Source organism: Crocodylus siamensis, chromosome 3, assembly GCF_052110815.1.
Source record: "Crocodylus siamensis isolate JL-2025a chromosome 3, ASM5211081v1, whole genome shotgun sequence".
NCBI lineage: Eukaryota > Metazoa > Chordata > Crocodylia > Crocodylidae > Crocodylus > Crocodylus siamensis.
Window position 1 is genome coordinate 118,295,883 of NC_143397.1, and position 13,584 is coordinate 118,309,466.

At 44.5% G+C, this 13,584-nt stretch overlaps 1 protein-coding gene across 1 annotated transcript in view; it reads left to right on the forward strand.

Annotated features, from left to right (window-relative positions):
* The first annotated feature begins 408 nt into the window (after positions 1-408).
* The window catches only part of ELP2 (elongator acetyltransferase complex subunit 2), an 88,329-nt gene continuing 75,153 nt past the window's right edge, over positions 409-13,584 (forward strand). The window contains exons 1-4 of the mRNA XM_090039094.1: positions 409-628; positions 1,436-1,514; positions 7,157-7,227; positions 9,034-9,178. Coding sequence (XP_089895220.1) covers positions 491-628; positions 1,436-1,514; positions 7,157-7,227; positions 9,034-9,178 — 433 coding nt within the window. The 5' untranslated portion in view covers positions 409-490. The remainder of the gene's footprint in view (positions 629-1,435; positions 1,515-7,156; positions 7,228-9,033; positions 9,179-13,584) is intronic.

Sequence of the window (13,584 nt, forward strand, 5' to 3'; positions counted from 1 at the left end):
TGTGTTTCACCCATCAAGTTATCCCTACTGCCCCTCTGTGACTGCTCCTGCTAACAACCTGCAGGCTATTTCACTCACTCACTCCACCGCCCTTTAATTTAGTGTTTGCTTCAGCCTGAAACTGAATAACCCAGTCCACGAGTAACCCAAACCCTGGGCCCCATCGCATCCCAAGTTTCTTTTTAACTAGAGGGAACAAAGTCAGGGACCCAGCCTTTCCCCACCAGCCCCAGCCGGGCTACGGGCCCGTCTGCACAGGCACTGAGTAGGCATGCGCCGCAAACAGCACAAGGCGGCGCAACGTTGGAAGGGGAATGGGGAGGAGCTTCCTCGGACCCCACCCCCTCGGGGGCCCAGGCGGCGCTGAGTTCTGCAGGCAGGTAGTGACGTGAGAGCTTTTGAGGGCGGGGCTTCAGTTGGTAGTCCCGCCCGGGCCCGCCTGCGGTGCCTACCGGCCACCGTCGGGTCAAAGGTGGCGGCGCGGGCAAGCATGGCGGCGCCGGTGCAGCTGGAGTTGTGTCATGCCGCGTGCTGCGCGAGCCGGGCGGGTGCCGGGGTGGTGTCGTGGGGTCGCGGCGAGCTCCTGGCCTTCGGCTCCTGCCGCTCCATCTCGCTCTACGCGCCCGAGGTGAGGGCCCCCCCCTCGTGACGTCAGCCCCGCACGCGGCGCCGCTCCGCTACAACCCCCCCCCCCCCCCCCCCGCACTCTAAAGAGACCTGAAACATGGGGGTCCTGGCCGTGGGAGCAAGGTGGAAGCCAGAACACTGAGGGAGCGGGGAAATCAAATGACCCCCCACAAAATAACCCCTGCAAGCACAGCAAGCGACAATGAAAATAAAATGTGTGTCGGGGTTTTAAGCCTCCCCGCAGTGTTGGCTGCCGTCAAGGCCGGGGTTGTGACTGCAGGGTGCCAGTGCTCCTGCTGGGGCCAGAGCCAGAGTTGCCTGGCCACAGGGTCTTGCCCCAACACTCAGGTGTTGACAGGTCAGACCCGTCACTGCCGTCTGTGGGGTCAGGGAAGAATTTGACCCCCTGGTCAGATGGTTTTTTTTGCATTCTTCTGAAGCAAGGTTGTGGCTGCTTACCTGGGGTCCCCTGGGCAAATGTTGATAGCTCTTCATAGAAGTAGGACCCTGGCTGCTGTGGTTCCCCTGCTTTACCTGCTGCAGGTTGCGAGGTTAGATCTGTGGTGTGTCAGAGTTAAGGGAGTTTTATGTAGAGTATAGATTATGGTTGTATGGGACAGTTTGGATAAGGATGATCCTGCTTCAGGGGGCTGGACTACATGACCTCTGGAGGTCCCTTTCAGCCCTGCTTCTGTGGGACTAAAAGCAGTGACAAAGTGCTGTGCTGGGGTCCTGATCTGGCCACCTCCTCTTCCCACCCAAATGGCTGCAAAACTTTGGGTTGTTTTCTTTTTCTTTGTTTTCTCAGAGAAGAAAAGTGCTGGCAACTCTGAACGGCCACACCGACCGTGTCAACTGCGTGCAGTGGATTCGCAGAAGAGATGGCAGTGAGTAATATTCCTTTCCTCCCCCTGCTGAATTTCTTAATGCCATTTTGTCCCCTGTCAGCACAGTGTGTCTTTTCCATGGACTTGTGTGGAGCTTCTGAACCTTGGGCGTGCCAGCTCTGGCTCTTGTCCATGTAACAACACAATGCAATTGGCTTCTTAGGTTGTATGGACTTCGAAAGATCCCACTCAGTTTTAGGGTATAACTATGGTTTGACGTGATCTGCGAAAAATTTTGTCTCCCACCTGTGAATTGGGGATGTATCCATACATACAAACACCAAAAAGGACTTCTTTTCAGCACTTAGGGTTTGTTACTGCTGCAGAGTTAACTCGAAAGATTGGGACCTCCACTACCAGCCTAGCTCTGGCATGTGTGACCACACTGCAAAGCCATGCTTGAGTTCCTTGAGTTACCAGTGCTTTCTGCTTACTTGTGTGAGGTGCTGGATCTTCTGACATGCATCACGAGTGTCAGATGCACGTGGGACCCTGGCTGGATCCAGCTCACAGGGTTCTTCACAGGCCAGATCCAACCCAGGGCATGGGGATGGGCGCTGTGGTAGCAGCAGTGAGAAGTCTGGAGATAGCTTTGGGGTCTGGAGGCAGGGGTCTGGGGGCAGAAGCGGATCCAGGAACAGTAGCCTCTTCTCATAAATCATGTTTCCCAGAACTGTAACCTACCTTCTGACTATGAGGGTGGTCAAGCATTGGAACCAGCTGCTTAGAGAAGTTAAGTTTTGGAATCTCTATCCTTGGAAATTTTCAAGAGCAGATTGGACTGATCCTCAGCTGGGATGATTTAGTCAGGGATGGCCCTACTTTGAGCAGGGGGCTGGACTAGGTAACTGTATGAGATATCTTTCTGTCAGTGGCAATGCGTAGGGAGTGTATGGGGGTGCATGTGCACCCCCTGACAGCCAATGTTTCCAGGCAGAGGTGGCAGGCGAGAGTGCTGGTGCCACCCTTGAGCGTTGGCCAGGGAGTGGGGACGCCTGGAAAAGTGATCCCTGCGGTCCCCCCATGGCCGATCGTGTCCACCAGGAAATGCCAGCGAATTGCCTGGAAGTGCCAGTGGTGTGCCGCTGCCTCTTCTGGGTCGGTGTGATCAGCTGCGGGGGGGGGGGGGGGATCTTCCACCCCCACCCTCGGTCGCTGACTGGTTGCTGGGGGGGCAAGTGCCCCCCCGACTCAGGAGGCATGAGTCACCTATGCTTTCAGCCCTACTTTCCTACAATTCTAATAATTTTGGTGTTCTCCTGTTAATTTTTCCTAGTTTGTCCACATCTTTCATGAAGTGTGGGATTGAAAACTGGACAAATTACTCCAGATGAGGCCTCAATAGTGTGGAAGAATCACTTCCCTTGACTTGCAAATGATGTTCCTTTAATGTGACTCAGTATGCTATTGGCCTCTTTTTTTTTTTTTTTCAACAAGAGTACATTGTTGGCTTGTTCAGCTTATGGGCCACTCTGACCCCTAGGTGATTTTTTTTTTTGCAGTGCTGCAGTTTAACCAGTCATTCTCCAGTCTCTATTTGTGTATGTGATTGTTCTGTCTAAAGTGTCAGACTTTGCACTTGTCCTTATTGAATTCCTTTTGGTTCATTTCAGCACATTTCTTCTGTTTATCTGGGTCATCGTGAATCCTAGCCCTGCCCTTCAGAGTGTCTGCAACTCCACCCAACTTGATATTATCTCCAAATTTGCTAAGTGGAATCCTACTTCCCAGATCATTAGTGAAGGTGTTTCGCAGTACTGGACCCAGGACAGACCCTTGGAAATCTCTTAGTACTCTCAACTGGACATAAGGCCATTGATGACTAGTCTTGGAACACAATGATTGAATTGAAAGTATTGTAAAATAAATACATAACCATCTAGACTGTTTTCTTAGCTGGCTGATGAGATGGTCATGGGAAACAGTGTTGAGAGGCTTGCTAATGTCAAGTTATAGCCCATCCACTGCCCTTCCACAGTTTTTCATAGCTGGAAATCAGGTTAGTTAGGCATGAGTTGCTTTTGGTGAGCCCAAGCTGGCTGTTTCTTATCACATTTTTTTCCTTCAGGTGCTTGGAGATAGACATCTTGATGACTTGTTCATGATCTTTCCAGGTATTGAGGTCAGACTAACTGACTGGTCTGCAATTCCTTAGTTTCTCCATTTGCTTTTTAAAGATTGGCACTATATTTGTCCATTTCCAGTGTTTTGAGAGCTCACCTGACCCCCGTGTGTTATCAAGGATCATAACCAACGTCTCTGAAATTACTTTAGCCAATACCTTTGATACTGTAAGGTGTATCCCATCTGGACTTGTGAGCCTGAAATTATTCAACTTCTCTAAGTAATCCCTAACCCAGGGGTGTCAAACATGTGGCCCACAGGCCAGATCCGGCCTGTAGAGCTGGATTATCTGGCTGCTAAGATTTGCCCTGACCCTGGCTGGGATGGGGGGCCTTCCCACAGCAATAGTCAAGTACCTGGGTGTGACCCGTGGTGATGAAGCCCCAGCAGCACAATGGGAAGAAGCTTGGCTTTGCAGCTTGTTCCTGCCGTGGCAGCCAAGCACCCGAAGTGCCAAGTTTCTTTCCATGGTGCTGCTGGGGCTGTAGCACCAGCTTTCTTGTGGGATTTGGCTTTAGCTGCAGGAAGAAGCCACAGTGCTGCTGAGGCTCCAGCACTGCAGCTGTCACTGGCTTGGCTGCCAAACACCGGGGCAAGAGCTGTGGCATTGGAGGTCCAGCAGCACCATGGGAAGAAGCCTGGTACTGTCTTGTTTCTGCAGTGGTAGCCAAATGTTTGGGATGTCATGCTTTTTTCTACCAGGTCCTCAAGTGGTTTGTATGTGTGCTGGTTCCAGGACAGGGGAGAGGAGGTGGTTTGTGAGCCCAGTCTGGCATGTGGGACTGACCCTGTACCTTTCATCTGGCCCATGGACTGGTGCTGCACCACTCACCTGGCACATAGGGCAAGACAGGTTTGACACTCCTGCCCTAACCTGTTCTTGCCCTACTGTAGGCTGCCTATCTCCTCCTTTGTCCTCACAGCCACTGCACTTGTTATCTGATAGTGGGTATTTCTGGAGACTGAAATAAAAAAGGCATTTTATACTTTACCCTTCTCCCCATCATCCATTACTAGATTGTCTTCTGCATTTAGTAAGGGACCTGCACTTTCTTTGGTGTTCCACTTATTTGTGACACACTTGTAAAAATCCTTTTTGATTACCTTTAACATTTGTTCCTAGTTGTATTGCAAATCGTACCTTGACCTTCCTGATATCTACTCCTTCCCTCCCCTGTGTATCCATACACTCTTCCCTAGCAATATGGCCAAGTCTCCACTTTTCTTAGGATCCCTTTTTGAGTCTCCATTGTTCACTCTTTAGCTAGACCAGTTTCCTGGTGCACTTCCTATCCTTTCTATGCATTGGGATATCTTTGGTGTCAGCAGAATTAAAACCAACATGAAAAGCAAGTAAAAAAATGGCCATCCAGAAAGTGCCAGAGAGTGTCCCTGTTTTTACTGATCTTTACTGTGATTGTCTTGGGACAAATTGTTTGTTAAAATGCACAGCAGGGAGTTTATTATTGGGAAATGTCACAGATATTCTTCTCTCTCATATTGTTTCTTTCTGTCCTTTGGAAATGTTACCATGGGATCTGCTGGAGAACAGAGGCATCTGTTTAGACTTCCGCCACAGCAGTACTGGACCATGGTAGCCATTGCCTTAGGCTGCAGCTTCATTGCAACTGTGTGTTACTAGAGTTTCTGGAGAATACACAGAAGAGTTAAAAGACCCTGAATGTTGATTTTTTTTTCCTTTTTTTTCTCTGTGTAGCTTCTCCTGATGAAGAATATAGTATTTTCTTCCTATGAGCCAGCTTCTTCTGCTCCAGTGATTTGTGCTTGTATTTTTGAGCTCTTCCAATAAGGGGGTGAGAGATGGAACTTTTTTCTAAAAACACTGAACCCCCTGCCAGTTTCATTCATCTCTCCTTCCTTCTGCTTTCCTAATAGTGAAGAACCAATTATCGTAAAGCATTGCAGCATTTTAATGTGAGAGTCTCTTTGAAGAACAAGTTTATTAGATCATTTTGTAGATATTTTTCAATTGTTATTTCAATTGTACTTCTTACAGAAGTTATTTTTCTAACTTTATTTTGTTTATAAATTTTGAAATGCTTCTTGTATAGTCAGTTTCACTCCTTTTGATTTGTTCCATTCTGTTGGGGGAAGATAACTTCTATGTTCTTCCACAGGAAGTGCTAGAGGGCACTTCTGATGTTCTTGGTTCTGCATGCCTCCTGCCCCCTACTTCTTCCCCACTCACTTGCTGGGCAGAACATTAAATTCAGCAGTGTAGAAATTGGAAAGTTACTTTAACAATTCTTTAAAATAGAATTGGAAACAATAAACCAGGTTATTATAACACTACTTTCAAAAAACGTCTTTTAAATTAGTTCCAAGGAAAAACTCAAGTTTAAAATGCTGCATGGGGCTTGATGATAATACCAGCTGAAATCAATAGAAATTCTTCTGCTTATTTATTGGTCGCTTGATCAGGCTGTCTGTTTTATGTCCTAAGGTTGGTTTCTTCTCTGATCATTAATTTTGTAATTTTTCTTTTTGTTTTGTGATGAATGACAACCTTTTTAAATGCATTCAAGTAAACTAGATAAATACTACTGAAAATGTGATTAACTACAGTATATCAAATACTGTATAACATGCCTTCTGCTTCCAGGCTATTTTTGGGAATCTGGAGTTCCTTGTATTTTCAGTACTGTATATGGTTTTGTGATGCCTGTTATTCAGCTGGCAAATATTGGCTTAGGAAAGTTGTGATCTGGAGAAAGTCCTCTAAAATGAAAATGTTTAGAAACCTAGCTTGAAGGTCTTGTTATGTTGTACTTCCTATACTAAAATGCCTTGGTATAAACCTTTTAAAAATACTTCTGCTTTTTTAGGCTTTCTGCACAGTTCTGGAGCATTCTTTAGAAATAAAATCTTCTCTAACTGAGTGATAGGATTATTGGCAGGCTAGGCACTGAAGGTGCATATAGAAAAATAATTGCCTTGGGAAGGAAGTGGCTCTTATCAAAGACTTCTGTGTTAACCTGTTTTCTATCCTTTGCCTTTTGACTTCTAATTGAAGAAGAGTTTTTTTTTTTTTTTCCTGATAACTTGTTTGGTTAAAATTAACTTGGGTGAAATTATTTGCTGAGAACTTGGGTACTAAACTTTTATGTAAAGCTTTGCTTTAGACTTGAGACTTTTACACATGCGCACACATGTACACCAAGCCAAAAAGCTTTAGATGCATCTTGTTCTTCAGTGTACTCCAAAAAAAATTTGTCCTTCATCATGTTGTTATAAAACTCACCAGATGTATTTGTGAGTTTACTTTGTAGTAGTATTCAACATTGTGCCTACTCTTAAATTGCACTTAGCAGCCTTAGTTATCTTGGCTATAATTTTAGTTGTATGTTACGTTTAGAGGAATTTTACCTTCTGTACATTCTAAATCATGAGATGAATTTTGGTTGTTTGGTAACCAAAACAACACTGATTTTTATAACAGCAATCAAAATAAGGAAGAGATCATACAGCATTAACTGAGTAAAATTATTTTTCTACAGCTGCCGAAACGGAATTAATTTCTGGAGGAACTGATAAACGACTCATCGTTTGGGAAATACAGAATATTCAGGTAGGCCAAAATTATTTTCTGTTCTTGAAATGTTTTTTTTTTTTTTTTAATTTTTAAAGAAAAATATCTGTGAAACATTTAAGTGCAATTAGTTAGAACATACCTCTGAATTTCTTATTTATAGCTTAGCTTATCTTTGGCTGTAGCATCTCCTGTCTTCTCTTTCTGAAGTTGTGCATAAGCATAAATTTTTTTCTGCTCTGCCACATAACTACATCTAATGGTCTTATATATTTTTGCTCCTATTCTTTTAGTGATTCATTTCAAAACAGTCTTCATCTAAAAATTTCATTGTTTTGTCTAGGTGCCTCAAATGGTAATTTTTCCTCACTTCTGACTTCATAAAGCATTTACTACTTTTTTAAAATCTCTTTCTTCTTATTTGAGGCATGCTTTTCTGTAGCTTTATCCAGCTGAAATGTTGGGCCTTTATTTACCTTTGTCTACCATAAGTATGTTGAAACATGCGTGACCATGGGTGTAGGGCTTTGATCAGATCATACCACGTATTTCTCACTTTCTCAGGAAAGCGCTTAACTTACAGAAAATATCTAAAGCAGATTCGGAAGGAACGTGACAGTTTGCACATACATGGCCTACTTTTCCATTTTCTATGGAAATCTCGATTGACCTTTTTACTTCAAGAACTGGAGCCATATAAAAATGAAATTGAAAGAATGGTCTGCTATAGAACCTTTCCTTTAGTTACCTAGGATCAGTGTTCTCCATGACAGAGGTCAAAGCCTAAGCTAAATATATGAGAAAGAGGTTGAGACATGGCTCATGAAACATTTCTGATTTTATTGCTTTTCTTTTTAGAACTTTGTAACCAAATATCCAGATTTCTAACCTAAACACATATTTATGAAAGAGGTTGTTAGAGATTTTTTTGCATCACAATAGGAAAAAAATAAAATAAAATAAAAATCGGGAATAAAGTTATGGAATTTAGTAGTTGAGTGCAGAACTCTTTAAAATCTGCATTGTGTTCAGCCCATCTAGTGTCAGTTATGTATGTTTAATATATTTTAGGTAGTTTTTTAAAAACGTTGTAATAGGCTGTGTATTGTAGAAAACGTTGTCATATATGTCTGCATCAGAAGGACACTGAACCTAATTAATTACATAAATGTGGTCTTGTTTTATCAGTTAATGCCTTTATAATAATCTGTTCCTCAAATTTAAAAAAAAGTGAATATGTATATGTTCTGCCTCTGACTTCATAACATTTTTGCTTATCCCTTAAAAAAATGGGAAGATTTTAAAAGGTAACGTTTAATTAGCAAAAAATTGTAGTAAGTCTCTCTTACAGAGTAGTTTTAAGCTAAAACATATTCAGCTCATTATTCCTTGTCTCTGTCAGTAATGTACTCCACTTTCTGATGAGCCTTATGGAAAGGAAATTCTTTGACAAATTGTATATTTATCATTACCTAGCTTCCTATAGTGATCTCTTTCTATGATATCTGTAGTTTTGGAAGGACTGTCTTAGGACTGTCTTAAGGAGTATTCCTCTTTTATTGTAACCAAGTTACCTCTTTCTCTCTCCTTTTTATTTTGTCCAAAGACTTCATAGAACTGTCTCATCAAGCTATCTCGTATACATTCTCGGTATGCATACTTACCCCTTTTTCAGTGTTTTCATACTTTTTTTCATATTTTCAGTGTCACACTTACTTGTTTGGAAACTTTCTGACTGTCATTGTCTGTTTGCTAGCAACTGTACATTTTGAAAACAAAATTCACATTTTCAGTCAACTATAACTATATAGTTTCTATAATCTTGCAATATTTTGTCATGTTCAGCTTGTGAAATGCATTCACTTGGAAGGCCACACAGATGCTGTTTGTGCGGTAGATGCTGTCTACCAGACAGATGAGTTAAATCTGCTAATAGCTTCTGCAGCATCTGACTCAACTGTCAGAATCTGGACTAAGAAGGGGTCAGAAGGTAAGTTTCCATATTGTTTATACTGACTTAATCACTATTTGTAAAAACAGGTGAAAATATACATATTTTGAATACAGTACCTACACTACAGTCTTTGAAGAACCTCTTCTAAGAATGAGCTGGGTTTTGTTTTTCAAGAAAAATCAATTGTTTAAAAAGCTTCAAACAACGTTTATGGTGATATCTTTTACGGGACCAGTTGAGTAGTTGGGAGAGATGTTAGACAAGCTTTCAGGCACAGAGGTACCTAAAGAAAGGTACTGTGTGCCTGAAAGCTTGTTTAACATATTTCTTAACTACAGTCTTGGTCCAGTAAAAGAGATCACCAAAAGAACCCCCTTGCTTCTCTCATTTCCTATGAAACATCATGGTTACAGCAACACTTCAGCCTTAATAGGCTTCAGTCAGTTAGCCAGCTTGGTATCAACTCACTGAAGGCGAGGCATTACATAGGAGTGACTCACAGTAGTGAGCCCCTGTCATTTATGAAGAATACAGTCTGTCATGACTATCAGCCCCGGCACAATTTGCAAGGATGGCAGTTAGATTCCCTTCTCACATGCTGAACTGCAGGATATTTCCTTTTCCCTGGATTGCAGAGGCAGATCCATATATGTGGCTACATACAATGCTAGGACTGCCCCTTCTTGAAATCCTTCAGGGTTTGTTGCCTCTTTGCTTATGCAGGCAGCAGATTAGGGCCCTGTACTTGAAACAAGGATATAGAGTAACGTGTATATGTAGGGGGTCTACCTTGGGGGTCTTTGAGGAGGCTAGGCATGCACCTGGCTGGGATTGTCTGACCCCAGCGCTGTTTCCTGCCCAGGGCAGGGGGTTGGACTTGATGATCTGCTAAGGTCCCTTCCAACCCAAACATCTATGAATCTAGGGCAGCTCTCCCCCTGACCTTGTTTTCCTGCTGGCCCAGAATGCTACCCTCTGTCTTCCAACAGGTCTGTGTATGTACTGCAGGTGTGGTGGGCTGTAAAACAGAATCTAGTTGCCCTGGCCCCTTTCCACCCATGCCTCTGGGCCATCTTCTGCTGTGTCCAGTGAAATCCTGTATATATAAAGGGGATATACACATATGCTGAGGTGCATACAAAGTTGGAGGTAGGCCTGTTGAAAGCCTCTGGGTAAAAGTCAGAGGGAAGAGCAGCAAGGGGGGATGCCACAGTGTGGGTCTACTATTGACCTCCAAACCAGGAGAAAGGGGTGGATGAGACCTTTTTTAAACAATTAGCTGAAGTTTCCAAATTGCAAGACCTGGTTCTAATGGGGCATTTTAATTACTGTGACATCTGCTGGGAGGGAAGCAGCAATGCACAGGCAGTCCAGCAAATTCTTTGAGTGTGTTGGAGAACTCTTTGGTAGTATGATAGAGAGGTTAACTAGGGAGGAAACTGCTCATGAAAAGGGAAGATTGGTTGAGAATGTGAAGGTGGAAGGCAGCTTGGGTGAGAGAGACCATGAAATGATCGAATTCAAGATTGTAAGGAGAGGAAGGAAAGGAAGAGAGCAGCAGAATAAAGACATGAAACTTTAGAAAAGCAGACTATAACATACTTGGGTAACCGGTGGGCAGGATTCCCTGAAGGAAGTCAGAGGGGAAAGGAGTCCAGGAGAAATGGCTATATTTTTAAGGAGGTTGTAGTAAGGATACAGGAGCTGTCCTGGTGCAACAGAAGAATGAAAGTAGTTTCAATAGACAGTTGAAACTCAAAAAGGAATTGTATAAGAAGTGGGAACTTGGTCATATTACTGGGAAAGATTATAAGAATATAGCATAGGTATGCAGGGAGAAGATTGGGTAGTCCAGGGCATGATTTCAGATGCAACTAGCAAGAGATGTTTTAAAGATGATAAAAAGGGATTCTACAAATATGGCAGAAATAAGAGGAAGACCAAAGAAAGTATAGGTCTCTTATTGAATGCAGAAGGCAGTCTAGTTACAGATGATGCAGAGAAGGCTATAGTATTTCATGCCTTTTTTACTTCAGTCTTCTCTAATGAAGGCAGCTATTTAAATCAGTGGTGTCACACTCATCCTGCTCTGTGGACCAGAGAGTGTGGGGCCTGTCCACAGGCTGGACAGGACCCCTGGGCTGGCCCTGCATAATGTCCCTGCTTTGGTTGTCACAGGCCCATGCTGCACACCATTGCAGCAGGGCTATGCTGCATGTGGCAGCTGTTCCACCCCTTTGCAGGCATCTGTACAGGACCATCTTGTGCAGTGGTTCTCAACCTGTGGCCTGTGAGCCTCATGCGGCCCAGTCAGCACACTGCTACAGCCCATGTGACATCTTGTTTAAAAATAAAGACATTTGACAGTGTAGAAATGAGGGGCATTACAGAATATTGATTTGTATTGCATCACTGTCAGATAACAGATAGAAAATATTTTTAAATGGATACACAGGAAGTAAGTTGGGTGGGTGCAGCCCACGTAACACCTTGAAAGGTGCAAGTGTGGCCCACTATGACAAGTAGGTTGGGAACCACTGATCTAGTGCACCGTGCATGCTGCTTGTGAGTCACACTGAGAGCCACAGGCAGTACTGTAGACCAGATAATGTTTCTCCGCAGGCTGGATCCTGCCTGTGGGCTGTATCTTTGATGCCCCTGTATTAAATGATGTATGCAGCTGGCTGTAAGATAGGGAAGGAAATAAACAGCTTATTGTAGTAGAAGAACATGTTAGGGATCACTTAGAGAAGCTAGATGTTTTAAAATTAGCAGGGCTGACAGGATATGCCCCAGGGCAGGCGTGTTCAACCCCTGGTCTGAACCAAATGCGACCTGTGGAACCATCACATCTTGCCTGCAGGGCTCCCCATGACTCAGGAAATTTGGCAGCAGGGCAGCAGTGGCCATTTTATATGGCCATATTCCCCCCTGTCAAATTCCCACACCTACTACACCCTGTTGGAACCAGGCTGTGCCCCGTTCACCCATGAGGCTGAGTCATGCCTCCTTTCCTCCTGTGGAGCCAGCTCATGCCACATCCTGTTTTCTCTGGTGGGGGGTGCTGGCTGGGGCCTCTTCCCCTCCCATAGGTCTAGCCATGTCCCTTTTTCCCCCTGCGGGGATGGGTTGTGGCTGGGTCATGCCCTCTCCTCCCCACAGGATTGAGTCAAGCCTCCCCCGCTGTGTGGGATCAGGTCACATCCCTCCCTACTCCCCCTGTGGGGATGGGCAAAGTTCCCTTTCCCCCCACCTGTGGGGCTGGGCTGCCCCCCACCACTTTGCTGTATGGTGGCCACCTGCTGGCCCTGGGTACTGCGCTAGAACCAGTATCTGGCCTGTGGCTGGACCAGGCACTGCCCTTCCAGCCTGTGGGGGATAAGGTTGAGTACTACTGCCCTAGGGTACTGAAGGAATTGGCTGAGGCAATTTTGGAGTCTTTAGGTATCCTCTTTGAGAACTTGTGGAGGTCAGATGAGGTCCTGGATAATTGAAAAAGGGCAAATATATAGGATCAATCTTTAAGAAAGGGAAGAAGGAGGGTCTAGGGAATTACAGACCAGTCACTCTGACCGTACGTAGTACCTGCAAAGATCATAAAGCGGGTCCTCAAGTACCTGGAGGAGAACAAGGTGATCAGAAGCAGCCAACATAGGTTCACCAAGAGCAACTCATGTCTGACCAGCCTGATTTGCTACTATGATAAAGCGATGAGTTCTGTGGACAGAAGTAAGCAGTAATGATGTACCATGACTTGAGCAAGGCCTCTGATACTGTCTCCCGCAAGTACCTAAAGGACAATTATAAAGAGAGGGAGACTGACTTCTCTCTGTGGCTGTAGGGGATGGGAGTACTGATAGTCGCCTCAAACTGCAGCATACAAAATTTAGTTTGGAGACTGGGAAGAACTTTTTGATTATGTGAGTGGTTAAGCATTGGAACAGGCTTAACTACCTTGAGAAATTGTGGAATTTCCATCCCTAGAAATTTTTAAGAGCTGGTTAGGCAGGCAATTGACTAGTATAGTTTAGTCTGGGATGATGGTGCCTTGAGCAGAGAGCTGGACTAGATGATCCCATAAGGTCCTTTCCAGCCTTACTTTCTTATAATCTGTGCGTCAGCTATGAATAGTGAACTGCTCTTCTGGGTTTTGGGTCTTGGGTCTTCCTGTCACAGTGGCAGTAGTTATGTGATGCGTGTTATGCATCTGTGTGACGCATGTTCCACAACATGAAAGACATGGTAAAGATAACACAGCCAAAAGTGTGACTGGCTTTTCATGGGACTTATATGGTTGTGCACAGCCTTCTGTCTCTGTGAGCCAGATAAGTGGTGCAGGGCTGGCCCATAGGCTGGATGGAGGCCCATGCACTAGGATCAGGTCCAGCACCACCTCCTACCTGCATTGTGCATTGGGATCAGGCCCTGGGGTACCACCCCTT